This window comes from Anguilla anguilla, chromosome 5 (assembly GCF_013347855.1).
Source record: "Anguilla anguilla isolate fAngAng1 chromosome 5, fAngAng1.pri, whole genome shotgun sequence".
NCBI lineage: Eukaryota > Metazoa > Chordata > Actinopteri > Anguilliformes > Anguillidae > Anguilla > Anguilla anguilla.
In genome coordinates this window covers 36237047-36264487 of record NC_049205.1, presented here as the reverse complement: position 1 = coordinate 36264487, position 27441 = coordinate 36237047, and the positions used below count along the sequence as shown (strand labels likewise).

Here is a 27441-nt window from a genome sequence, read left to right as displayed (position 1 = left end):
AAACCATGCAGCCATAGAAACGTAAATAATTGGATGAAGACAGTTTTGAAGAAAAACAGAAAACATGGGGAGGTCCTGAGAAGGCCCAGTCTAAGCACTGGCCTTGGTTTCCTATCAGGTAGTTTGCAGATAATTCTTTACCCATCTGTCAGCTAGCATTCTCCTGGAAGGAAGAGGCCTTTTGGGGTTGGCATGTGTGCTCCATGTGCAGCAGTGATGTAAAGTACAGTGACGAGAAGAAGGAAAACAAACAACCAAACAGATGCTATAGTAGCTTTTTAATAACCAACTTTATAAGAGGCACTTGTGGTACACTCATACCTTACACAAGGTATTGCAAGTCCCTTTCCTTTTTGCTCTTTATATTGCATATTTTAAAATAAAACTTTGCACATTATGCATTGCACTGGAAGTCAACTACCTACAATATCATACAATATAAGATACAAATGAACAAGATAATAGAGCACCATTTTTATCTATAAAATATTAATATTTAAACAGCTGAGGGACTGAAACAGAGTATTTAGGTATGTTTTCTTTGTGGTTATATCAGTGCATGGAAGGAGCTCCATTTCAGTAACTTGAATTGTCCTTGTTAGCACCTGAGTTTGAATACTAAAGGTTTTTCTAATGTTTCTTCAACAAATGAACACCTCACTATAAAAGCATATCCACACTTTCTGTTTCTTTCCATACTCCACTGAAGTAACAGAGTATCAGTGACAACATATGATGAATGGGACTGCTGCAGGTTAAAGGGGTCCTTAGGTTTAGGGGCATCTGTATTCACATTACAATAAAAATACAAACATAGCACCAGGAATTGTTTATACAGAAGATACTGTGATTTCACTTTGATACAGTAAAATAAGAGATATGTGACAAAAAGCTATCTGGAGCATACTGAAAAGATGCATGGCCCAGATGTGTATTTGGATACCTTTTCATCTTGTAGTAAAAACAAAGTCTTAAAAATACCTTACATGAACCGTTCATGAATGTGAAACTAACATGCACTATCTGAAAAATAAAAAAAACAGTTCATTTTCAAGTATTCCTTTTTTTATGTCCTTTTCTTGTCATGAAACTACAGTCATTGAGGCATTGTCATGGTTAACCTCGGAGTGTGGGACCCACAGTACTCCTCTGCGATTCCGTTTTTCTGTTAGCAACACTTGCGTCTTTGTTCTCAGCGCTCACATTTGCATGATAAAAGATTGATTTTGGAAAAAAAGATTACAAAACATAAAGTGACAAAGAAGCAAACAATAATAACTCAGAGACATCTGTGTTCCCTCACACACAAATGACTCTTTGGTCCAAGGCCTCAAGGTTCTCCTTAATAGTTTTTTCCTGTTTCACATCAACCACGTGTCTCAGTTCAGAGCTTCAGAAGTGTCTTTCCTTAAAGGAATCTTAAAGCTGGTGAGCTTTTGGCCAAACAGTTGGGTCAGGAGGTTATTCTGAGACTCTGCTGTCCGATATGAGTGGGATTCCACAGGTCTCCCTGACAAGGGTCTGTACTTGTTAAAGGAATTATTCACAATGGGAACAGATGTTTTTGAAACGGGAGGATGCAAGGGTCGCCCAGGAACTCCCTTTCTCCCTTTGTAAGCACCGATTGCATGACGTGTGGCCTCTACTTTCTTTGGTGGGTTGCTGTCAATGGAGTTTCTCTTTGGTTGGAGGTTCAACCCTCCTGCTTTGTGTTTTGAAAGAATTTTGTTGCTGGTCATGTCATCCCTCACAGAGGAGAGCACAGGGTAATCGTTGGCAGCGTCAGCTTTCCTGTAGCCTCCGGTCCAGATGCACTTGCTGGGACTCTGAACTCTAAGTCTCTTCCTGTTTCTTGCATCCACATCCTGGTTCTCTCTTGTTGCGGAAGACGAGACCTTGGAGCTCTGAGTCACCTTCATTTCTTTCCTTTTCTTCTGTTGTCTAACTAAATCCTTCTCCTCACTTCTGCCTGAGATTATGGCTGTGGGTTTGATACTGTTTTTTGCCGAAGGTGTCACTCCAAGCCCCCTAGCCACAGGTCTAGGGCTATCATCAGGGCCACAGTTGGTGTTGTCACTCAGTTTAGACACAACTTCTTCTTTACCCTGTCCATCTACGTGTTGTTCTGCATAGTTCATGACTTTTGGCTCTTTCTCTTCGGTTTCATTTCCTTGCACTTCTCCGGTATGCTCATCTCCACCTGTTAGTTCCACTGCATTTTCTGGTGATTTCCTCTGGGCGTCTTTGTAGTCACAAGCTCGACTGTCTTCTTCAAGCATATCTGAAGCATCTGAGATTTTCATCAAGTTTTCATTCTGATGAACATGTGATACTTCAATGGACAGAGCAGAATCAGACAGGTCCACCTCCTGCACTTTAGCCTTTACAGTATTAGGAAAGGCTATGTCTTCCGGTAGAGGGCTCAATGCTGTGACACTGCTGCCTGCCTCATCTTCAGTGTCCTGGCATTCTTTCAGAACTGAGGAAAGTACATTGCATGGCTTCTGACACAGATCTGAGTGTACATGGTTCTCTTCTTTAATGTCACAGATTTCTGATAAGGGTATTTCATCTCCCTCACAGGCCTTGCTTGTCTGCGCATCAGCAGTCGGCTCAGAAGTAGGACAGTGCTCGCCAAGACACAATGGTTCTGAAACCACCTGTAGCTGGGAATGTTCCAACTCTGACGGAATCTCAGAAACGTCCCCTGCGATGTCTTCAGTTTTGATTCCGGTGTCTTTTGAACCAGAGGAGGGGGTATTGGAAGTCTCTGTGAAGTCTGAAGTAGCGGCTGACATTGGTCTTGGGAGCAGCAGCTCAGAGCTCTGATCAAACTGTCCAGATGCCATGTTGGCAGTGCTGTTTTCTGAGCTGTTCCCCAGTAAGCTGTCACTCAGGAGCTTCCGTCGCTTGACAGGTGGCAGATCAAATTCTCCATCATTTGTGGAAGCAGAAGGCTTGGAAGGCCTCACAACCCCTCTGAACTTAAATATCTTATTCCCTCCCGACAGATGTTTTTCCATGTGTCGATCAAACTGTTCTTTCTTGGAGAAGGTATAGTTGCAGGTGCTACAGATGAACGACTTCTTGATAACATGCATGACATCAGCACAGAGCTCACAGGTGTACAGTGTAGTGTGCTTAGAGTCTGGCTCCTCAATTTCCTCATGCTCATTCTTCAGGTGGTCCTTCAGTTCCTTTGCATCCTGATAGGAGATGGGGCACTTGGAGCACAGGAAAATCTTTTGCAAGCTGTGTACCACCAAGTGTCTCTGAAGCTTAAAGGGCTTAGGGAACTGTTTGCCACAATGATGGCAGTCTCTAGAAGGATCTTTACAATTTGGGTGCATCTCCACATTTTTCTGGGGGGCATCTGCTTTGTGAGGAATATCTGATAATATGGGTGTACTCCGTTTCCCTCCCCCTCCAGAATGAACTTTGGTTTTGATTGCTGTAGTCTCTCCCCCCTCTGAAGTTTTTGAATCCTGCTCCATATTCTCTTTGGTTGTCTTTGCCCCCTCCTTGGATGACATTTTTCCTGACTCTCCTCTGCTGCCCTTGTTGGACTGGTGCTGCATGATGGAGGTGATGAAGTTCTTCACAGCAGTCTCCTGCATGAAGCAGCCTGGCAGGCCCAGGATGGAGCTCTGCGTCTGACCCTTTCGGGCAAACTGTGTGGCGTGCTCACGCAGGTGCTCATTATACATCCACACATCAGATATCTCCTTTAGGCACATGCCGCAGGTCCAGATTCCTGCTTTGTTCTTGGCATGCTTCTCTCTCAGGTGGTCCCGCAACTGCTCACGGGAACTGAACTTGCGCTGGACACACATGTAGCAAGTAGGTGGTGGGGAAGGGTTATGAGAGAGCTTGTGGAAGTTGAGCTCCCCCAATGTGAGGAACCAGGTGAAACACACTTTGCACTTGTACTGCTTGTCCTTTGGCTTTGAGCCTCTCTCAACTCGCCTCCTCCCCCTACGCTCTGCAGGCCTCTTGTTGGGTCTTGTACTCTGGCTGATTGTCATATCATCACTACCAATAGGCAGTATCACTGGAACCTCTTCACTGGCCTCCAAGAACTGAATTTCAGGCAGCTGGAATTTAGTATTTAAATTCTGGATGTCAATACCATGGAAATGAGAAGCATTTTCCTGGGCAGGAGACTCACTGGAATGAAGACTTGATGTGTTTGAAAGCAATGGAGGGCAGGACATGGTGGGCTCTTCAGTTTTGCACAATATTGGGGTCTCTGAGGACTGATCCTTCTCTGCAACACTGTCTGTCAAGTGTCTAGGGCTGCTCCACTCTGTTGCCGTCTTGCATATCGGATCTTCTGTCAGACACAGGAAGTGACCTGCACCAAGCTTCCCACTGTCCACATCATCTTCGTGCTGGTCTGGTGTGGGGCTAATTTTCTCACAGTCATTTTTTACAGTGCTTTTGTGACACATATCCAGCATTATAGCATCATCAATGGATATAGTCTCATACTCACAATGGTCCCTTATCTTGGTAATGGGAATTTCGTCATCATGGCTCTCAGCATGCTGCTCCTTCTTATCTGAGGATATGCTGTCAACAGGGCATGATTTCCCTAAAAGCAGATTGGAATCGGAATTCTGCTTTTTGTTCTTCTTGCCATAAACCTTTTTACATTTTTTCCTAACCATTTCCTCATCTCTTGGGAATAGCTGAGAAAATGTTCTTTCATCATCCAACAGGGCCTCCAGGTCTGGGTCTGGTCCTGGTGAGAATGCTGATGCAGCTTTAAAGCTACAGGGTTTGGGATCCACCCTATCTGTGATGCAGGTGGCCTTCTCACATTTGACCTCAAATGCTACTTCTGCCAGCGTTTCTCTGCAGATGCTGTCCTCAAAACAAATATCCTTTTGTTCACATGTTTCTTTCAGGTCATCACAATCCTCTCCAGACTCCTCAAACTTGCTGCAGATTGTATTTCCTGTTGTTCTATCACAGCCAAACATTTTGGGCTCGAGGCCTTTTCCCTCCTCCATCTCCGCTTCAACTGGGTCAACAGCTAGGCCTTGTTTGTGTGCATTATTTTGTTCTGTATGACCTGTGATTACATCTTTTTTGCCAGCACTGTCGATCAGTTTAAATGAGAAACTTTCAGGCACTCTCACTTCAAGGCATTCTGTGGTGTTAATTTTGTCTTGTTTTTCTGGCAAACAGCTGGGTTCATGTGGCGTGGCAGGAAAATCTGGGGTGATAGCCTGTAAAATGTCTGTTTTCAGTATGCTGAGTAGCTCGTCTGAAAAAGGCGATGACCTCCCCTTTTTAAATTCAAAACATCCATTTTGATCACCAGTATCTCTGCTTTTCTGTGCTTTGCAGCCTTTTTTAGTTTTTGTAACTGGTTGCAGAGTTCTTTTGTTTTCTTTTGCCCTTGGCACCATTGTTTTGGTTGTCTCACTTGCTCCAGTTCCTCCGAGGATTACATTTAATTCAGGTTCCTTCTGGTTCACCATGAATGATGGCACATTTGTCTCATAGGGTAGAGAGGTAGGGCAATCTGTATGTAAATAGACCTGTGGATCTAGGAGTGCAGTATCATCTTTAAAAATGCTGACACTCCCCTGAAGATTCTCTATTGCTGCGTTTCCATTTTTCTTCATAAAATGTTTCATGGCCTTGTGTCTTTTTAACCCTGGTACTGTACGGAAACATGCAAAACATATCTCGCACAGGATTTCTCCTTGCATGGTGTTCTTTTTTTGAACCATGCTCTTTTGTCTAGAGTCATTAAAGTTCCCCTTTGTGTCCGTTTTGTTTGATGCACACTGTCCCTCCTCTGCTTTCAAAGGCTCAGTTTGACATGAAGGAATTCCGGAAGCCTCTTCAGCACACCTCACAAGGGGATGGAGATTTTCTTGAGTACCAGATGCATCCTGCTGACAAGACGGGGCATTTTGCTCAGATGGGGATGACTGCAGGCCCAGTTTCTCTGCCTCTGCTTTTTTCAAGAGGTCAACGTGCAGATCCATGTAATCAATAGTTTCAAGAGGAGGATGACAAATATCCAAATTAGGCACATCTTGGGGTATTTTGTGATCTAAGCCAAAGATTGAAGGGACACTGCTGTCTTTATATTGAGAACATGCTACAACAGGACAAGATAACTTTGCACCGCTTTCACTTTGCGAAGAAGTATCATGTGAATAAAGGCACATAGCAGTTTCTGGACCTGATGACACCTCTAATGACGATCTATCCACTGAGCTGACTGCACTTATTGATGCCACGGATATGAGTTCACAGTGATCATGGTTGTCCTTGGGGCTTCTCTTGAATATTCCCTGTTCCTCCAAGTTCTTATTTAAAGTTTGGGTTATGTCACTGTACACAGGAGGAGAATGGGGAGAAGCTGAAATCTCAGTATAAATCAGAGGGTTTTGTTTCAATGCAGGCAAGGACTCTGATAATCCTTTTTCAATCATTTTTCGGCTTTTCAACAAGGAATTTGATGGTTCAAGTGTACTGATCAAAGGAGTATCAGAGATGATGCTGTCCGAATCAGGTCCACAGCTTTTGTTTTCATTTATGACTATGTCTATGTGTGGAAGAGCAGTCATTACATTTGGCATCTCAGACATGATGGATACAGGTGGGTCACATAGCTGCATTTCACTGGAGTTCTGCTCATCCCTCTTGGGAGACTGCCGATGGTGCATGGAATCTGGAGAGAGCTCATTAAATTTGACCCACATGGGTTCAGATTGGTCCTGCTCTACCTGGCTGTGGTCCTCAGAGTATGGCAGTGAAGAGCTTAGTGGAGACAGCCCAGATTGAGGAATAGCCCCGGTGATGTTCTCTTCAGCCCTCACTGCATTGTTCAGCCTCATAGCATGCAGCGGAAGCATTGTCAAAGCAGAGAGAACTTGTGTTGGTGTGGGTGTACATTTAGGCCCTGCTACTGTTTCCTCTTCAAGAGAAGTCAGCACTAGTGGCTCTTTTTCCAGGGTGCTGGCATGTTCTCCAAGCATCAGATCAGACTTTTCATTACTTTTGGCCTCTGCCTCTGTAGATAATAGGCTGCAGTGCACATCTGGGGTTCTTTCCTGGTCGACCTCATTGGTCTGGAGGATTGTATCCAATGTCCTCTCCTGGTTGTCCTTGCAGAGCATGCTTGTGGTGCCTTCATGGTTAATCTGGCTGACCACATCCATGGTCCTGTCCTGGTCGACTTGGCAGGGTATATTCGTGGTTCTTTCCTGATCAATCTGACAGGGCATATCTGTTTTTGTCTCCTGGTTGACCTGGCCAGGTATTTCTGTGGTCCTCTCCAGATTTACTTGATAGAGTGTCTCTGCAGTGCTCTCCTGGTCTACTATGTTTGATGAATTTATAGTCCTCTCATGGCTGACTTTGGCAACTGAATCAGAAGCTGCGTTATCAGGAGTGCTGCACTTGAAGAGAGTGGCTTGGTGTGCTTCCTCATTAATTGCTGTTGACTGGACTTCCTCAGTCTCACATGATTGCAGCAGATCCCAACATGCAGGGCTCTTCTTCTTTTTAAAATCCTCTGCTCTTCCTTTATTGGGCACTTCACAAACTGCAGACTTCTCAGACAAATCAGAGTTGCTTGGTTCTTTAAAATTCTCCTCTGCAGGGTGAAACTCTTCCAAACTGAGCAGGGGTGGGTCATCCTCCTTCGATTTGTCAGAAACAATTGAAGATTGATCAGCAGACAGGATTGTGGGATATGAAGCCATTACAAGCTCTTTATCATTTGACTGGACTGTGCTCGATAGAAAAAGTTCTGGTGGTTGTAAAGGATGTTCTTTGTCTCTTAGGACATCCCCATCCTCTTCTGTCATGTGACAGTTCTCAGTTGTCTCAGGCAAGAGACTTTCATCATTTTGTATTTTTTCTTCAATGATATGTGACTTATCAAGCAGTAAATCTTTGTCATTTTTGTTTAAGCTTTTGTTGACACCAATGACATTCTCATTGACTGGGACACACATTTTGCTCTCAGGTTCACATGTTGTTATTTTTGTTTCTGACTCACTGGTTTTGGGTGAAAGGTCACTTCTTGTCTTTGCTGAACACTCAGCATTCTCTCCTGGAAAAACCAGTGCGTTGTGCTCCTCAGGTTTCTGGCTCTCTTCATCTGCACTGGGACTCCCCTGATTTTTGCTTTGCTGCTTTCTGGCATCTGGACATTCTTTGCATGGCTGGTCTTGCTTTAGAAATTGGGAGGAGTTGGATGTCTGTATTTCAGCTGTCAAAGAGCCTTTGTTGAATATTGAATCTGAAATCACTTCCAGGCTTTTCATAAGGTTTTCTGTGTACATTTCGTTTTCTAATATTTCTTCAGACTTCAGACAGTCTGCTGCAAGGTTCTTTATTTCATCAGTGCCCTTCATTTCCTGTAGCTGCAGTTCTTTTGTTGCTTGTGATTCGGTTGGTATGGGGTCCTCCTTTGTGGAGGGATGTTCTAGAGAGCTATGATCATCATGGACTGGTGTATGAAGGTCCTGCTGTGCCTCCAGTAATCCCAAATGGGATGGACTTGACCATAAAGACAAATTTAGATCTTGTGTGGGGTTGGGAGCAGATAATCCCCTGGCCTCCTCATTATCACCCACATGCATATTGCTCTGTTCATTCCCCGTATTGTCTAGTGGCAAAGGAGAGAGGTTACTTTTGATCAGTTGTTTAGGATGATTGTTTGGAAGCAACAGAGGGCTGTTGAGCTTGGCTATCTGTAGCTGGGTTTCCAGTTCTGTCACGATCCTCTTGATCTCCAGCTCATCCTCAGAGAGTCCACTAATGAAGCTGCTGTTGTCCTCCATCATTTTGTCCGGCAAGGGCAAGTGAATGTGGTTTGAGTTAGGTTTTTTGGTCATTGCTTTTTCGGAGAGATCTTTGAAGTGAGAAATCTCCTCTGGTAGCATAGGAGGAACATCAGCTATGAGATCCCAGTCCTTTAAACCCAGATGAGGGGAGGATGACTCAAACAGCTCCCGTTTGTCATTTCTGGTAATGAAAGAGTTAAAACTATCTTTTGATACATCGGTGTACAGGCTGTTTTCAAACCCTCCTACAGTGAGGTCGCCAAACATTGATGATGTGTCAAATGAGAGGGGTGATTTAATTAGGCTCTGATCTGGTTCTATAGTGTATGAAACAAGATCTTCTTTGGCCTGTATTGCAGGGCGTTGCATGTCCAGTGGACAAAGACACGCCTCTTCAACATGGGCAGTGCATTGATGAGAAGAGTTAGGCAGTATATCACAGTCAATATGTATTTCTTCTTTGCTGGTGTAGACATTATCACCAATCGTCTCAAACGCAGGAATAGCTGGAATTTCTGAACTTTGCTGTAAAGCTACACTGTAATTTGATAGCTTGCCATGTTCATTTCTTTTATATACTGATTTGTCCTGTGTTGAGATGCCACATTTTTCATTTTTAATGCTGTTTTTAGAGTCTGGGCTCTTTACATCAGCCACCATGAATTTGCAATGACCTCCAGTTGTTTGGAAAGTAACTGGTGTTCCCGTGAAAGAGCTATTGCCCATTCTGTCACTTTTCTTGATAGGTGAAGGTTCTTCAGCCCTTTCTGTCATGCTTATTTCAGCACTATGCTCCTTCTCCCTTTCCTGCTCTGTGCTGTGGTCCTCTCCATGGCTTTGGAAACCACTGGTCTTTGAGAGCTCGGCTGTGTTTTCTGAACCTCTGTCTCTCAAACTTAGAATTCTGGATCTGGGTAAAGGACCCTTGTCATGGGAGAGGAGAAATTTAGCAGAGCCATATTTCTTGGTGTTCTTGGAGAATGGATGAGACGAAAGTGCAGTCGGGGTCGTAGGGGTGGGAGGTGTGGTAGGCTCTTTGGACGTATCATGCAGTGACTTTTTACAATTGTCTGGTTCAAAAGAATCAGAGAGTGGCATGTTATTGGAGCTCATTCTCCTCATTGCAAGTGCTCGCTCACTCTCTGAATCTGTGCGATCAGCGGTCTTGGGGCTGGTAATGCTCTCACTGGAGACACTGGCGGGTTCACTGAGCTCACTGCTGCTGGAGGACCTGCTGCTCCTCCTCCTCATCCTTTGGTTTGAGCTTTCTTTCGCTGGGGATGGAGAAATTTGCTCTGCCACCTTTTCCACACCACTGTCCTTTGATAGGTGCTTCCACAAGACAGATCCTCCTTTGTCAGTCCAGTCTCTCCCTTTCTCCTTTGAGTAAGTGTACTTCCCTTTGTACTCCTTTGAGTATGTATACTTGCATCGGCCAGCATGGCCCAGTCTCCCACGGCTAGCTAACCTCAGAGGCTCTGACTCCTCATCTGAATCAGACACATAGTCATATTCTCCAAACTTTGGGCTCTGTGCTGCAGGGGTAAGCCTCTCTGTCACCAGAGAAAACTGCAGGTTCTTGGTTCCCTTTACATTGAGCTTGTGAGGTTTATTCTTTTGCTGCACTATTTTGTGAATTAGTTCTTTGCTCCAGGTCCCCCCTCCAGCCTTCCTCCGCTTCCCCTCCTTCACCGTGGCTCTAGGTGCTGCCAAGCTCCAGTTAGCGGATGAGGAATGGGAAAGGGAAGGCATGATTAATGAGGAGCGCTCCTGGAAACTTTTGAGTTTGCACCTCTCTGAGAACTTTCTGGACAATAGAAACCTTGAATCTATTTTGTTTTTTTCTCCAGTCTTGTCTGTGGTCTTAATTCCTTCTTTTGTCCACTCTTTTTCTTCAGTGGATTTCTCAGATGAAACGCTTCTTGATTTTTTATGTGGGGTCACCTCTTTGGAGTTAACTTTATCCTCTTGTTTGAAGTCCTGATGAGTCTTTTCAGGGAAGTTTAGTGTGTGTTTAGTTTCAGCGCTCATGCTGTCCCTGTCTGAGTCAAACAGATTTTTCCCTTGTGTCTGAGATCTCTGATCAGTGGTGGTTTCATGCTTGCTTCTGCTATTAACCATCACATAGTCTTTAGTTTTCATATTTAGGCTAGTGGTGAGATCATCATCTACAAAAGCATCTATGAAACTGCTGTCAATTTCTGCATTATCTGACTGGTATCCTAATCCATTTAAGGCCTCTGTAATGAGGCTATCTAGTTTTGCATCATCCATATCCAATTCAGGAAGAGTAACAGGAAGAGTGTTAGTCCCACTAAAAAAGTTGAGCTTCAAAGGTTCATCCTTAATGTCTCCTTTAGTCTCAGAGTCAGGCATTAATTCTCCATTCTTACTCAACCCTAGCAGAGACAGGTGAGGATCAGATGGGCACCTGGATAGGGGAAAACCCATCCCAGATGAAGATGCCTTTGTGCAGTCTGTCTGGTACTTTCTGTGCTCCTCCATTTTTGGCACAATTTTAGACATATTGTTCTGATTTAACATGTGCTGTCCACAATACTGCTTGTGGTCCAGGAAAGAGACCAGGTTGTTGAAGTTCTGATCACATTGCTTGCATGTCAGAAGCACATCCAACTGGTCAAGGTTGGCAGCAGCTAATGAGGTGGCAAGCAGTTGATGTGCTGAGTATGGGGGAGGGGGATGTTCTACTTCATAGCTGTTCAGGTAACTCTTGCCACCATCCATGTTAGGATTTGAGCATTTGTTATTGTGCATGTAACTCAACATATCTTCCTTGGGTCTTTCGGGTGGGTTCGAGAATGTCCTCGAGAGATCAGTGTGGAAATGGTGAAGGTTAGAGTTGAGGTGATCTAAGGGCATCAGTGTCTTTTCTTGATTCTGGTGGTATAAGGGAGGGGGTGGCCCAGCCATAAGCACCTGGCTGTCTTCGGGGCTGATATCTACAGGGCTATGGGAGGCAGGGGAGACAGAGGAGCAGGGGCTGGTGGAGGCAGGATTCTGGAGAGGAGAAGGCAGTGGAGAATCATAAGAGGCTGTTGTCATCAAACCCACTGGTGGACCCTGTGATGGGCCATGGCTGTTTGTTTTCGAATATGGTAGTGACTGATTCACCCCAAAGTACACAGGCTTGTTCCTGGTGTCACACACTGTAGAACTGACAGAGTCCACTCTATGTTCAAAAGGAAAAGTGGAAATGGTGTTGTTGTGCTCCTTGATGCTCTCAGGTCTCCGACTGGTGAAAGCCTCATTGGGTATTTTGTTATGGAAGCTGTTTAGGGGTCTGTTTTTATGTGTTTTTTTACTCTCCTGCCAATCCATGGCCCCTATTGGGAAAGTGGGCTTCTGATTGCTCAGCTGTCTAGAAAGCTGAATTCTGTTCTGCTTAGGTATGGCTGAGGTCAGCTGTATCTGTTGCCATGCCATTCTGCTGTTGGATGAAGGCTGTCTTTGCTCACTTGTTGGCTGGCACTGAAACTGACACTTGTTATTTAGATTGGAGTAAAGTGCAGAGTTCTGGTCCATTGAAGAAAAGGTCTTATTGGCTCCATCCCAAGTCTCCAGTAGCCTGCTGTGAGTTTTACTGCTGCCTCCTGGGATACTTTCCTCCAAAGGCACTGATCCCACGTGCATGGTGTTGCCCGAAGAGCTGCTGTACGCTTTGCTTGGAGACAGTATTTGGGGGCTTTGGCCTTGTGCAATATTCCGTGCATGGTGAGGGTTTCCTTGGGTGAGTATCCTCTGACTGGCAGTGCTTTCAATACTAGGAGGACAGCTCTGTTTCTCCACGGAAATGGGGGTTGCACCTTCACCATCAACTTGGTTGAAAGAGCCTGGGTTTTCTGGCACAGTGTCCTTGCCCTGATCTATTTTGTGCAAGCCAGGGACAGAATTTTCACTGTTGGTGTGGTGCTTGCTCCTGCCTTTGTGGCAATGCAAGGAAGATTGTGTCTCGTGTTGAGACTGCAGGTACTGTGCATGCTGAGAAAGCTGGGCATAAGATGATCTCCCCTCAGGTTGCTTGTTACTGAACTGGCTGTCAGTTTGTGTGTCTTCCTGCCCTTCTCCTGAGGTGTGAAAGGTAAAGGAACTGTGAGTCACCTGGGCTGTTGCCAAGGCAATGTCTAAATAGTCCTGGGGACGGTTATTCTGGTCACAAGGGAAGGGGTCAACCTCAGCATCCTGCAGTGAAGGATACCCATACTGAAATTGCAAAGGCACAAGGGTAGCATTCACTTTATCTCCTTCTGAAAAAATTGGTAGCTTCTGTGAGGAAGCTCCGTAGTTAGCACCACTGAAGGATTTATCAGGAGACTGCCAAGACACAGCCCTGTTTACGGGGAACTCTGGGAAGAGCAGTTGGCTACCGGGCTGTGAGTTATTGTTGTCCCTCAGGCTGGGCTGCTGTTGTGGGGGGGGCGGGTGCTGGTGTGCTGGGGTGCCCCCTGCGCTGCTGTCTGCCTGTGAGGTATAGTTTGTGGAGGTAATGTTTGAAGACGCCTCCTGGAAACAACGGTTGTAGCTGAGCTCTTCCTGCTGTAGCTCTGCTTCACGCTCAGGAATGCTGGGCACGTGGAATCTGTAGCTGCCCGAGATGGGGCCACGGCCGGCCTCCAGCTTCTTGGGCGGCGTGAATTTCTGCTGCGGGTAAGCGATCCCGATGGTGGGGTTGGCCCGGGGGTTACTGATGCTCAGCCTGTATAGCTGCTGGGGGTTACCGCGCTCGGCCTTCCCGGACCTCTTGCTCTTGTCCCGGGTTCTGCTTTTCCCACTTGGGGACTGGGGGCTTCCCTTGCTACTGTGCCATGTCCTGTCGCTGGTGAACTTGGGCCTGTTCTGCAGGGACTTGAAGTCGATTTTGCCGGCCTGCTGGGGCCGTATCACGGCCTCGCGCTGCGTGCACTCCTTTGTTCTGCTGAGGGCCCGTGGCTCCGGACACCCAGTCTTGTACTGCCCGGCGGACTCCTGCTTTAGCTCCGCGCCGAACCGCTCTGGCAAGGCCCCCGCCTCCTGCTGCTTAGAAACATTGTCCGATTCTTTAACGGCGCGCGCATGCTGAGTCTCTCCCGTCATGGTGTGGGCGCGGCGGGCAGGCGTCTCCTTAGCAGTGCTGCCCATGTCCCTGGGGGGCCGCAGCGGCACCCAGAGGCATTGCCCTCGCGTCTCCCAATCAACAAGCTCCCGGCAGACTGCGCAGCATAGAAAGAGCCGATCTCTGTGCTGCCGTCGCTGCTCCACTCATCACTGCTCTGCGAGCTGCTCTTTAGCATGGGCCAGTCCTACAGCAGAGGAAGAAACAAGAGAATGCGGTCAACTACAGGCATTTAAAATACAAACAATTTGAAAATACACTGCAGTTTCAGTTAATTGTGTGTTATAAGTCATCTCACTTTGTTGCTCTTAGGACGAAATATGATATGGGACATACAAATCCAACTAAAGATTTGGCCCAAAAGCAGGGAAAACAAGCTGGCCAGCTATCTGCAAGAAAGATTAGGAGGCTGCTGCAGGGGATGATGGGAATCAAAACACACAATTCCTTTCATTTCCAGGAGGGGGCAGTGCTGCAGCATATATGGAGCACACATCTGGTTTTGAGGGGAAAATAACTCTGTGCCTGGAATTTGTCAGTTGTCTCACTTTTTCCAGGGTAGCATTAGTCCAAATCAATCAAAATACATTTCTGAATATGCATTTTAATATTATGAAGCACTTAAGTAACAGAAAATTGCACATTAAAACAGTATTATCTTATTGATTTAAAAGCTTGTTTAATCATATGTGGTGGTACAGGACAGTTGATGTAGGTATAAATCTGTGTTCAGGTCTGTTACATCCCTCTTCTACAGCTTCATCAGTTTTATTCATTAATAACTACATGAATGATGTTTTCATTCATTAATTAGAATATTAATTAACCCTAATTTTAAAAAAGGGCTATAAACTGAGGCTGCTGGATGGGTCATCCTGTTAAGGCACTGTTTGTGAATATGGATGGGTCCCACAGTCTGGTATGGAATCCAAACCATGCCAGTGCTTACTGTGGCTAGCAGCCCTGCAAGGAAGAAAGGATTTCACATGGCTGAGATGATCTCACACCAGAAAACCCTACTGGTTGATCCAGCACCTGCCAGACTTGCCTGCCTAGCTGGCTACGAAATGTCTTCCTCTGACGCATGTCTGTGTGAACCAGACCTGCGGTGGATAATAAACAGTGGATGGAAGTGCACGCTTGTCTGTGCTCCCCTGGATTGTCGATTGGGCATTCCAAAGTGGGGGCAAAATGCATGAAAACGTTATAAAATGACCACTACTCTTGTAGATATAAAGGCGCTGGACAGACAATTCTTTTTAAGGATTGTGCTTAAGTTAAACATAATGCAGAGAATGTTGTAGAATACTGAATTTACAAACCAATTTTGCACTCATGATACTGGTAACAAATGGGTAGAACAATGTACTGGTAAATGAATGCAATGCTGTTTATTCCCCTTTTTTTTACCAGATCCAAATGCACATAATATGGAGTAAAATATGAAACAAATGTCTGAAGATGCATTTAATTCCTCATAATCTAATGCTATCTCTTCTCTACTGGCTTATTTCAAAGTTGTGAGCCTTCAAGAAATCACTGAAGGCCCTGGAAGGGCGTTGAGATTGTCAAAAATATTGAGGTTTTAAGGTTTTTAACGAGTTGACATAAACACGGCACCTGCAGAATGGTTTAAAGGTGCGGGAGTTAAAGCACATGGTGTGGGCCAGCTTAACGATGGAGAGGTCATTACAGAAGCCCCGGGTGTGCACATTAACACTTGCACCTGGAAATTCACCCACTGCACCTTCCCACTGAAACCCAAGTTCTCTTCATTTACAGACAGACACGCACACACACACTCACTCACACACACACACAAATGTACAATTATTTTTGCACCTATAGTCAGTTTGATACGCAGTCTGACAGGAGCAAGTTCAGTTGCTCCTTCTCTAAAGTAAAAGCTCACAGTTAGGCTCCAACTGCACTTGATGACCCACCCAGGTCACATGGCATGGCCACACCCTGCCCCCCCTCAAAAGCTTCTCATCCAGTACATTTAAACTCTTCTATGCAAGGCTCTGATTAAAGTGGGCAGACAGAATGGGTGTGGCTCCGTTTGTCTCAGGTCTTGAAGCGAGCACCTTGATGGTGGCACTTATGCGACTATAAGTGTGCCCATCTCTAGATTTTAATGGCGTTTGATCATCATGTGAAATGTACAGTAGGATGCTTTGACTAAAGGCATCTGCCAAAGGACTAAACTGTAACTGTAAAATGTAACTGAGCAGGGAACTGGTATGGGTACACTCTCGTGGGCAGGACCAGAGGTTTCGCCCATTTAGCTAACGCACAACATAATGATTATATAAAAAGCCGGGAGTAAGGCAGCATTAAATTACTTTATATCCCTCTATAAAGGCTCAGGTTATCTGTCATTATCTTAGCCTATAATAGCTGTGGATTAAGGTTTGCAAATTTACATTCTTCCTTGATGTTTGCACAGGTACAGAGGAAGAAAACGAAGGATCTATGGCAGACAATGAATGAGACGCTCCAGTCAAACAGCTGCACAACTCAGCTCTCTGAGGGATGAGGGGTGGGTAGGGGGGTTGGGGGGTGCAATATGCACAGGCAAAGGCTGGGTCACTGTATCTCAGATCCAAATGCAGTTTGTTCAGGCATTATCAGAGACAACTATGACCTGGGTCAGTGACCTTAAGCTTGTTTAGGCATTGTCAGAGTCTCCTATGACTCAAGTCAAAGATGTAGCCTAAGTGATTCCAAATCAAGGGAGAATGGTGTCTCCAAGTTTTACCTAGAATGTATTCTGGGAACTTACTGGACATGCGTTGAGACCAAACAACCTTAGTGCGTGAATATTTAAATGAATACTCAACCTGCACTGTTTAGTAACACAGTCATCTTGAAAGCTAGTTGAAAATCTAGCTTTCTAGCCAGATAAATACCCAGTTTTTCATTAGTCATGTCTAAAATTATGACAGCATGAACAACTTTATTTGTGTCATTCACTCTGGTAAGTTAATTTCCGAAATAAATATTAATACTACTTCATAAATACACAAGGAAGCACCATGCAGTATGGTGCTAGTGTCATATAAAGTGATTATTCACAAAACTGACTTTTGTGATATTTGGATTTCCATCAGAATATTTACTTGACCACCTGGGCATTATAGATGAATTGAATTTTTTTATGACTTATTTAGTCTGAAAGCAAAATAGCTCACTTGTATCCAGTGTTGGAAAAAATGTCACTGATTCTCATTCAAAACAGAATCCAACTTCCTCTGGACAATTCTGTAGTTCTTATGGACAGAAACCCCACCTAGTTGGCACTCTCACCACCATCCTCTCTCTGCTTCATAAATCACTGATGCTTAGTCAGAGCCAACAAGAGACTTGGGTCCATCACTGAAGTGAAGTTTATTCAGGCATAACTAGTGCCCACTGTAACTTGGTGCCATTATTGAAGTTTGTTCAGGCAGTGCCAGAGACCACTATGACTAGAGTCAATTGGCAAAGTTTGTTCAGGCATAGTCAGAGTCCACCGTGACAAATTAAGTCCACACAGATGCTGCCTTTACTGTGACCAGGTGGGTGAGATTTGCCTGAGGATGTATTCTGTTGAAGTCCAACGGGTTCCTAAAGCTCTCTCTCTTTCAGTGACCGACAAGAGGAGTGAGAGAGGTGAAAATAAAAGAGCCTGAAATGTAACGCTTTTGCCATTTTAAAGAGAGAGCAGGACAAGGAAGGTCACTTAAGGCCCGCTTAACGTGGATGAACCTAAACTTCTACCCCCTAACCCTAACCCTCCGTTTCCCCGTCCGCAACCTCTCGGTGGTATTCGCCGGCCTCCGTCCCGACTTGTCCGTGGTATTTACGGAGCCCAGCTCCGGGCGGTTAGGGAAAGTGCGCCGGAGCCAGGTTTGGGGCTTTGCTGTGAAAATTCGCATCCCCTCACGAGCTCCAGAGCTCTCAAAGCCCGAGTGTCTCCGGCTTCCCGCGCGCAAGCGGCCCCCGTGGCGGGACGCGGCGCGGCCCCAGTCAGGGCCCGGCCAGCCGGGCGGACAGTCAACAGGCGAGGGCCATACATCATGTCCCTGTGTTTGCCGGGACGTCCCGCGGAGGGAGGACACCCCGCTCGCATCCCACAACAACAAAGAGCCCTGTGGAGGGATCGCAGGCCCCTCACAGAAGTCACACTGGAGTCCAACCTGTCAGCCCTTAAGGCCCAGTGAATCATTCATCCCTACGCTGTCGTCTGCCTGAACTTTGCCTCGCTGCTAAAGATGGCTTCCCCATCTTTCTCTTGGAGCACTTGCTTTGTTCATTTTTTTTTGTGTCTGATGGTGTTTTGGCTGAGCCGAGGTTGGGCGTGGCAAAGGCTTTCATTCTGTTAGTGTTAGACGTGTGCATGTGTGTGACCGGGTGGTTAACTCTGTTAGTGTTGGGAGCGGGGAAGGGTTTAATCCTCCGTTCGTGTCGGGTTTGGGGAAGGGTTTAACTCTGCATGAGGGGTGGGGGTTTGGGGTTCAACTTTCAGCGCAGAGGGATATTGAGGATTTTTTGCGGCTAAAAAACTGATGGCAACTGGAAAAGCTTAGACACCACAGCAGAATCTGAGCGTGTGATCTGGAAACAGAAAAACTTCGTAATTTCTATCTGCCAGCCGTTCGAAACTTGATGTGGGAGCAAGGAGAAAATTAAAGAAGGAAAAAATGTCTTGTTGAGAGTAAACACAACGTCCAATTGAGCATGTGAAGTCTTGGATCACATGTGACACGTTGGATTGCATGTGGAGTTTTGGATTACGTGACACGTTGGACTGCATGTGAAGTTTTGGATTACCTGAAGCGCTGGATTGCATGTGAAGATTTGGATTATGTGTGTAACTTTGTTTTACTGGAAATGATGTGATTACTGGACTTTATATCAAAAGCGTTCTATATAATTTAAGAAAAAAATCAACAAAAGTCTGTTTTGCAAGTCAGCTAAGTCAGGGCCAGTGGAAATACACCCCCCCACCTCCCAAACCAGTTCAGGATGTTCCTAGTTCTTATGCACATATTCTGCATGCACCAAAACCACAGACACCCCAGCAGGATCACCAGCTAATTCTCACCCCCTCCTCACACATCAATCCATCACTCCAAACTGGGTGGATGGAATGCTTCAGTGTGCAGCGATTATATACCCTCCAAGATTAATCACACGATGATGATCAAAGAAGGCTGCATAAAATAAACAATACACATTTATTTTTATCAAGATATTTTTTTTCCAAGAAGATGCCACACTTGCTCATAAACCTAATTTATTTAAATAAAATCCAACAAAAATGAATCTGCACTCATATTCTATTTTTAAGTTAAACTCAGTCTTAGGGAACTGTATTATGACATACCCTAGCTTCCTGTTTCACTGGGGTGTATAAATGAGGTAACACACAAGTAAACTCCATCACTGTGAAGAAAGGCAAAGAAGTCATAGAAAAAGTAGTCATGAGGGCTTTTTTTAAGGTCAATACAACCAAGAACTCCAGCAAGTATCAGAACAACAATCGCAAGATTACCTCAGAATCAACTAAGAAATCATTAAAAGACCACAAATGTCCTGTTTACATTTGCATAAACTGACTATTTCAGCTACCAGACTTGAACTTGATAAAAAAAGTTTGTGGTTTGAACTGAAGAGGTCAATCCACAGATGCAGCCTGGTTGACTGGAAGAACATTGGAAGATTCTGCATGGAATCGCCAAAGATCCACACATTATTTTAGCATGAAACATTACAGAAGATGACTTGGTCATTTTATCCATGCAAAGGGAGGGTTTACAAAGTAATGAAAACTGAATATTTATAGCACTTGTTTTTTTGGAAATGAATTTGTAATTTAGAAATTCCCCTGAATCATCATTCAAGTAGAATACTTTCCAAATATGACAATTAAAATAGGGCTCAGTTCTTTGTAAAATAATTCACTTTTATGTATAATGAAAATATGAATCATTTTGGAGAGTGCGAGCGGTTCGTATGTGTGTTTTGTGGGGGCAGGGTTGTGTGGATAAGAACTGAGAGCACTGTGGGATGGAGTATTTTTGCACTTCCACACAATGTCACTATGTGTTTAGAGTTATGCAGTCAAACTGTGCTTTCCACAATCAGCAGCTGTGGTATTTCAAACCATGGACTAGAATAAATTATCCCTCAGTACTTATGGTGAGAATGCACGTGCACATGCACGCACGCACACACACACACACACACATACATACACTTGCACTAAAGTAGGAGTACACAAGCACACAGATAACCACTAAAGTCAGCATACATGCAAGCATGCATGTATGTGTTTTTAGGAGGACGCGAGAAGAAACAGAAGTGTGGGAGAAATATAAACACTGTCTGATTGTTCCAAATCTCCTTCCAAACAAAAGTCAGTAAACAAATAAAAGATGAAAAGATTTGTTTCAAATAAACATTCACTTTAGAAAAGTGGCATCGTTTATGGATAAACAATACTTGACTTCATAAAGAGAAAGGGCCTCTTACTAAACCTCTTACATTTTGGAAGCCATCTACAAAAATCAGAAGTAGGCTTAGTTTGACCACGTTGGCCAGGAACCTGAAACCAGAAATGAATTTATTCATTGATTGAACTGGTTGAGCCTGGCAACAACTGTGTCGCCAAAAAGAAGCCATCTATGGAAATAATTTGATAAAAGAGCTGAAATGGTAAAATCCAAGATTTTCCTGCTAAAGTGGCATACCACAAAAACTCGAGCTTCGTGCGACACCCCCTGATCTCTTTTCTGAGGAGACACCACATGCGATGGAAACGTGCAAACAGACCGTGAAAGCTTGCAGAGGACGGAGGAAACGAAATGCCTATTGCTGCATTCACTAGCACACTCGCGCGGAGAAAACCGCTCAACTCATCCTCTGTAATGATTTCTGAGTACACACTGCCAATGGGATTTCCTGAAGGTGGAGGTTGTGATTTGTGAATGCCTCAAGTTTGAGTTGATTTTTTTTTGAGTGTACAGTGTTGGTTATGAGTTTGTTAAGAATCCAGAGATTTGTGTTTAGAGTTTATAGAGTGAGCAGTGTTTTGGGTCTATCGTTTTTAGGGAATGTGGAGTTAAGAGTTTACAGAGAGTATGGAGAGTTTTGGATTAGAGTTTGCAGAGTAAGCAGTTTTGGGTTCGGATTTGAGAGCATCAAAGGTTTGGGCTTAGAGTTTGCATATTGCCGAGAGCTTTTAGAGTACCAGAAATTAGAAGTTTGAGTTTAGACTTTTAAGGATATGGTTGCAGGATATTTCTCTGCAGGAATGTTCTCCCTCTCCTTGAGTAATAGATTTTTCTCTGAGTTTTAGTAGAAAATTTAGTTTTTGCAAAAATCATTGGTTTATCTTTTATTGTTGTATAAGGTATTTATTTAAAATGACGTGCTTGCTATACCCCCTTGCAGATTGGGCACCAGCTTGTGATTCTACTAGTAGATATCACTCCTTGTTGTTCAGTTTTGCTATTCACATTTTTGTTTAAAAGTAAGGATGAAAAGATTATTCATTTAAATGGCACCCAGTGATCCACTGTCATGCTTAAGTTAAAATGGCCAAACCTGACTATTTTTCATTTATCTTTGTCACTGTCATCATTGCTTTGCAAGTGTTCTTCCCATGAGAATGCAATAAGCATGTACTGCTAAGCAGTCAAGTCAATGAGATGAGTTTTCCACGTCTCATGCATGAAACCATTTTTTGCCCTTATTTTTCTGATTATTTTTATTTTGAAAGTCCATTCTTTTTCCTCCCAGGCATAGTTGAATCTTCATACTTTCCTTTGGTTTTTTTTGGAAGTAGTGGTTTTCCATTATGGCGAAAATTGCTTCCCTTGAAAGATTTCAGGTAACACATGCCTATATGATTGCACTTAAGGACGCAAACAAAACAGTCCCCTTCAATAAACGTCTGTGCAGAATGTGTGGGCCTTAACAGGAAGGGAGAGAGACTAACGCTTGGAAGCCCATTGCTCAAACATCTCTGCTGAATTCAGCAGCATATGAGAAAGCAATTAGGAGTGTGTACTCAGACACAAACTGGGCTCACATAATCCACCTCATAGATGTCATTATGGTTCTTCTGCCAAGGAGGACCGGAGTGGAGCGCTGAACCAAATACTTTGCGTTCCTTCATGTGATCAACAAAACAACCAACAAACCAATGAGCCTGAACTCCTTCCTCCAACCATCCTACCATACCTCAAAGCCTTGCCAGTAATATATTGCCAGGAGTTCATTACTTTATTTATTTTTTCAAAAGAGGGCAAATACTTCACCCCCTCCATATTGTTTGGCTTTATTCAGACAGGTAGAAAGCTGAGAGGGTAACAGATGGAGAAGGGATCATAGCTCTGAGGGTACCATGGCAGGGAACTCCTGTATGGCCTGAGTTGGCCTCTCTTCAGACGGCACCACACCGTCTCGCCTCCAAGTACATTATGAATTGGTCATACGATGTCTGTGGAATCCCTCAAATGTGTGCGTGTAGCAGTTTTCACAGTAGTACACTGATCTTCTCATTCTGTGTTTTTACTTTTCTGCTTTCTTTTCAGAAGGGTAAGAACTTTTGGAGTCTCTGTGAAGGTGCTAGCTTTCAAAGCTGTAATTTGCTGAAACACAGAGAGTGACTGTCTATGTGAACAGACTAAACAGGGGAAGGCGGGAGCGAGCCACTGGTTTTTCAGCTGGAGTCTACCTCAGCTCCCTGGACCGTGCGGAACGGGTGCGCTGAACCCCCCATATTAAGGAAGCCAGTCATTAAAGATTTAAACAATACTGCCGTTTCTCCTGGAGGGTGAGGGGAGGGGGAGGGGGGATCATCAGGCAAGATAAATATGTTCACACCTCCATTACTGTAAATGGGCCAGGAAAACTGGTTTTTCACAGCCAAAGGCACATTCAGTATTGTGTCAAGCTGGTCACACCCCGAGTTGGGGAAGGTCCCCCCACCCCGGACCCCGAATGGGTTCCTGTTGCCAGATTTGCATTCATAAATCAGAGTTAAGCAGGTGGTGAGGGAGGGAGAGCCCCGCCCCCGATCTCCCAGGATGCCCCTGCAGGGAAGAAGCCCTGCAGGCGCCGAGCTCTGCAGGGAGTAAATAAGGTCAAGGTTCTTATAGGTTCATTACTGTCACAACGGCCAATCCAGGTGCAGCGCTCCACAGTCACAGACACAACCTCGACCAGACTTGAGAAAAACACATTTCAAACCACACCTGAAATAGCTCACATCTCCCACCACACCTGACAAAGCAGAGCTTGACTGCAGAATAGTGCTAGTGCACAGTGAACACAGCACAACACAAACACTGTGAACCTCTCTGACACAGCGTAGCACAGCACTGCCCAGCTAAGACCCAGATAGGGAAAAGCATCAAATACTTAAACAATGAGCCTCCATTTCCAAAGGCCTCCATTGAAAGAGACCACACTGTGGACTACAGGGCAAGAGATAATGAAATACATTCAACCACATCAAAAAAGGACAAAAGAAATCCTAATGTACAAATTTAATTTTTGTTCTATGTTTTTCTTCTTTTTCTTTTTTTGTGGCTGCAGGTTGGAGTCTGGCCTCAGCCAATGTCAGTCTGTAGAGGCAAGGCAAAGTTGTGCTTGTCCAACCAGGTGCCTCCCCTCCAATAAACATTATCTCTCGCCCAGTGAGACATGGAGTGGGGAAAACAGCCACTGGCTATTGGTTTGAATTCAATTCATTTTATAAACTTCCAAGTAGTTTGCCAAAGCCTCTATCTTTTGAGTTGGCAAATTTAAAAAGCAAAGCAAAAAAAAGTTTAATACTTTTCATTTCCTCAATTCTTATTTAATTTCGTCAAATTTATGAGAGGTTGCAGGAGGGGGCTGGGCAGATGTCATATTTCAGGATGTCACTTAGGAGCTTGGCTGGGTGATCCAAATGCAGCACTTCGCAACATAGAAGGCTTGTTTTCCCTCTCCCGAAAAATGTGTGGTTAGCATGGCACAGTGGGGGAGGCAGGGGGAAGTGGGAGAATAAGCTAGGTGGGGGTGGGGGTATAGTGTGTAATTCCAGAAGCACCCCCACCCCCCCTCTCTCGCCCAAGTTGTTCTTATTTTTTTCTTCCAGACATGTTTTTTTTCCAACCATTGGAGTTGCGACTTCGCTTCCATATTGGTAACCACAACATTCCGCAACCATGATGGAATCTTAGTTTCCCGGTGTTTAAAAAGTGACTTTTTTCCTTTTTTAACCCAGTTTCTGGAACATTACTCATGTACAGGGGAGAGGGGTGCAGAGACCATGGAATATTAGGGGGATGACATTATGTGGAAGTCAGCGCTGGGGAAGCATTGTATGGGTCACAGTTCGCAATAAACAGCATTTCGTTCAATTACTGTTTTAAATGGAAACCTCAATTAAGCCCGGTTTCCTTGCTCAGAGGACCTCTCCTACACAGGAATGTTCATTCAGCTAGTGTTGGCATATCCGCGCTCGTGCACTGAGAGGCTGCACTGTTATGACGGAAGCCGTATGCAGCCCAGAACGTCTTCCCCAGAGCAGTGCAGGAGCCATCTGTGACAAAAATGTGATTTTTTTCAGACAGCCTTGAGTTTAAGAGACCACACAGAGTACTGAGTCCAAGAGGAGCTCCACATAGAGTCCTGAGTCTAAGAGGATCTCCACATAGAGTTTTGAGTCTAAGAGGATCTCCACATAGAGTCCTGAGTCTAAGAGGATCTCCACATAGAGTCCTGAGTCTAAGAGGATCTCCACATAGAGTCCTGAGTCTAAGAGGATCTCCACATAGAGTCCTGAGTCTAAGAGGATCTCCACATAGAGTCTTGAGTCTAAGAGGATCTCCACATAGAGTCCTGAGTCTAAGAGGATCTCCACATAGAGTCCTGAGTCTAAGAGGATCTCCACATAGAGTCCTGAGTCTAAGAGGATCTCCACATAGAGTCCTGAGTCTAAGAGAATCTCCACATAGAGTCTTGAGTCTAAGAGGATCTCCACATAGAGTCCTGAGTCTAAGAGGATCTCCACATAGAGTCCTGAGTCTAAGAGGATCTCCACATAGAGTCCTGAGTCTAAGAGGATCTCCACATAGAGTCCTGAGTCTAAGAGGATCTCCACATAGAGTCCTGAGTCTAAGAGGATCTCCACATAGAGTCCTGAGTCTAAGAGAATCTCCACATAGAGTCTTGAGTCTAAGAGGATCTCCACATAGAGTCCTGAGTCTAAGAGGATCTCCACATAGAGTCCTGAGTCTAAGAGGATCTCCACATAGAGTCCTGAGTCTAAGAGGATCTCCACATAGAGTCCTGAGTCTAAGAGGATCTCCACATAGAGTCCTGAGTCTAAGAGGAGCTACCTCTGAAGTCCTGAGTCTAAGAGGAGCTACCTCTAAAGTCCTGAGTCTAAGAGGAACTACCTCTAAAGTCCTGAGTCTAAGAGGAGCTACCTCTGAAGTCCTGAGTCTAAGAGGAGCTACCTCTGAAGTCCTGAGTCTAAGAGGAGCTACCTCTGAAGTCCTGAGTCTAAGAGGAGCTCTACACAGAGTCCTGGGAGTAGCCTAATACAGAGTATTGAGAGCTTCACATAGAGAGAAAGCACTACTGGGGCTGTATGGCCTGAGCTATTACAGCGCCCCCATAAGAATTTCCTGAAATGGCAGGAAAGTTTATTTAACAGCAAATTAATCAAGTCCACAGTCATGCCACTCAGAGATCAGAGGCTGCCACATTCTCCCCAGGGTAGTCTGAGAAGGGGACAAGCCTCAGAAACCAAAACATTCCTCTGAAGAGCAAAACAAAAGGCAGTACTGTTAGCCAGAAATTCGCTACTGTTCCAATGTATCCCATTTCGGAAAAGCATACTGCACGATACTGTCCACCTCCAGTCACGAACACACATGCACATACGAACCCCCACCTAAACTCAAGCACACACATGAACTAATGTACACACACCCACACGCACACACACACAGTGAAAACTGAATACCTGCTACACAACTGAATATGAACCTTTCATTGGTCTGTCAGAGTGGTAAATGGCAGGTTGATTCATGCACAATTGGATCTGGATAATTGCTAATTACAGGGCATAGTCTCAGCGAAGGGTTGTTTTACACAGTTAAAAAGAAATACATATTTTAGTCAGTAACATTTAGGATCCTCCAAGCTGAAGCAACAGATGGCCAGTATAAGAGCCCAGCATGGAGCTGCACAGCAGGGCCTGTTTCACTTGGTTTCTGATACCTGCAGTGGTAGATGAACACCAACACTGCACTCCACAGCTGGGTCTGTTTCTACTGGCTCTCTTTTACCAGTGGTGGTAAGTGAGCTCCGACAATGAGCTGCACAGCCAGGCCTGTTTCACTTGGTCTCTAATACTTGTTGTGGCGGATGAGCCCCAACATTGAGCTGCACAGCAGGGCCTGTTTCACTTGGACTCTAATACCTGCAGAGGTGGTAAGTGAGCCCCAACATTGAGCTGCACAGCAGTGCCTGTTTCACTTGCCCTCTGATATTTGTGGGGGTGGAGGAGCCCCAACATTGAGCTGCACAGCAGAGCCCGTTTCACTTGGTCTCTAATACCTGCAGAGGTGGTAAGTGAGCCCCAACATTGAGCTGCACAGCAGGGCCCGTTTCACTTGGTCTCTAATACCTGCAGAGGTGGTAAGTGAGCCCCAACATTGAGCTGCACAGCAGAGCCTGTTTCACTTGCTCTCTGATATTTGTGGGGGTGGAGGAGCCCCAACATTGAGCTGCACAGCAGGGCCCGTTTCACTTGGTCTCTAATACCTGCAGAGGTGGTAAGTGAGCCCCAACATTGAGCTGCACAGCAGGGCCCGTTTCACTTGGTCTCTAATACCTGCAGAGGTGGTAAGTGAGCCCCAGCACTGAGCTGCACAGCAGGGCTTGTTTCACTTGGTCTCTGATGCCTGCAGTGGTGGGTTATCAAACTACTAACAGCATTGCTGGGCGGTGCATCAACAGGCAGACATTAACCTTCTGTGTGTTTTCGTGTGCCTGCCAAGACCCCCACAGCCGGGGGGGCTCATCACCACTCTGCTCTGGACGGCTGGAAGCGCATAAGCGCCAAGTCTCCCAGTAGAAAACACAGCTATTTAGAAAACTACATCCTCCTTTCAGTTTGACAGATGCAAACCTATGGTGCTCGTGGAAATAAATGCTCTCGTTTCCATTGTGCAACGCAGTCAGAGAAAGCCAGGAGAGAGGGAGAAATAAAAGGAAAAGTCTTCCAGTTTTTCTCACTCCTTTCGTTTTATTTCCACTATAATCACCTTCACAGAGAGGGGTTAAAGACAGGCCATTGTGACTGAAGAATGAGTCTCCAAACAGCTGGAAAGTTCAGCCAAAGATCAAATTATGCTTGACGGAAACAAAACAAAACAAACAATAAAAAAAGAAACAACAACTACATGATACCTGATTATAGTTTAAGCGTACCGTTTACCTTTTTTGGACTTTGAA

General features: G+C 44.9%; 1 protein-coding gene across 2 annotated transcripts in view; it reads right to left on the bottom strand.

The window, feature by feature from the left end:
* Positions 1-263: 263 nt before the first annotated feature.
* LOC118228126 (zinc finger protein 469) overlaps positions 264-27441 on the bottom strand; it is a 211904-nt gene continuing 184726 nt past the window's right edge. For both annotated transcript variants that reach the window (XM_035419439.1, XM_035419440.1), the window contains one exon: positions 264-14119. In XM_035419439.1, the coding sequence (XP_035275330.1) occupies positions 1380-13958 (12579 nt within the window). In that variant the 5' untranslated portion in view covers positions 13959-14119 and the 3' untranslated portion in view covers positions 264-1379. The remainder of the gene's footprint in view (positions 14120-27441) is intronic.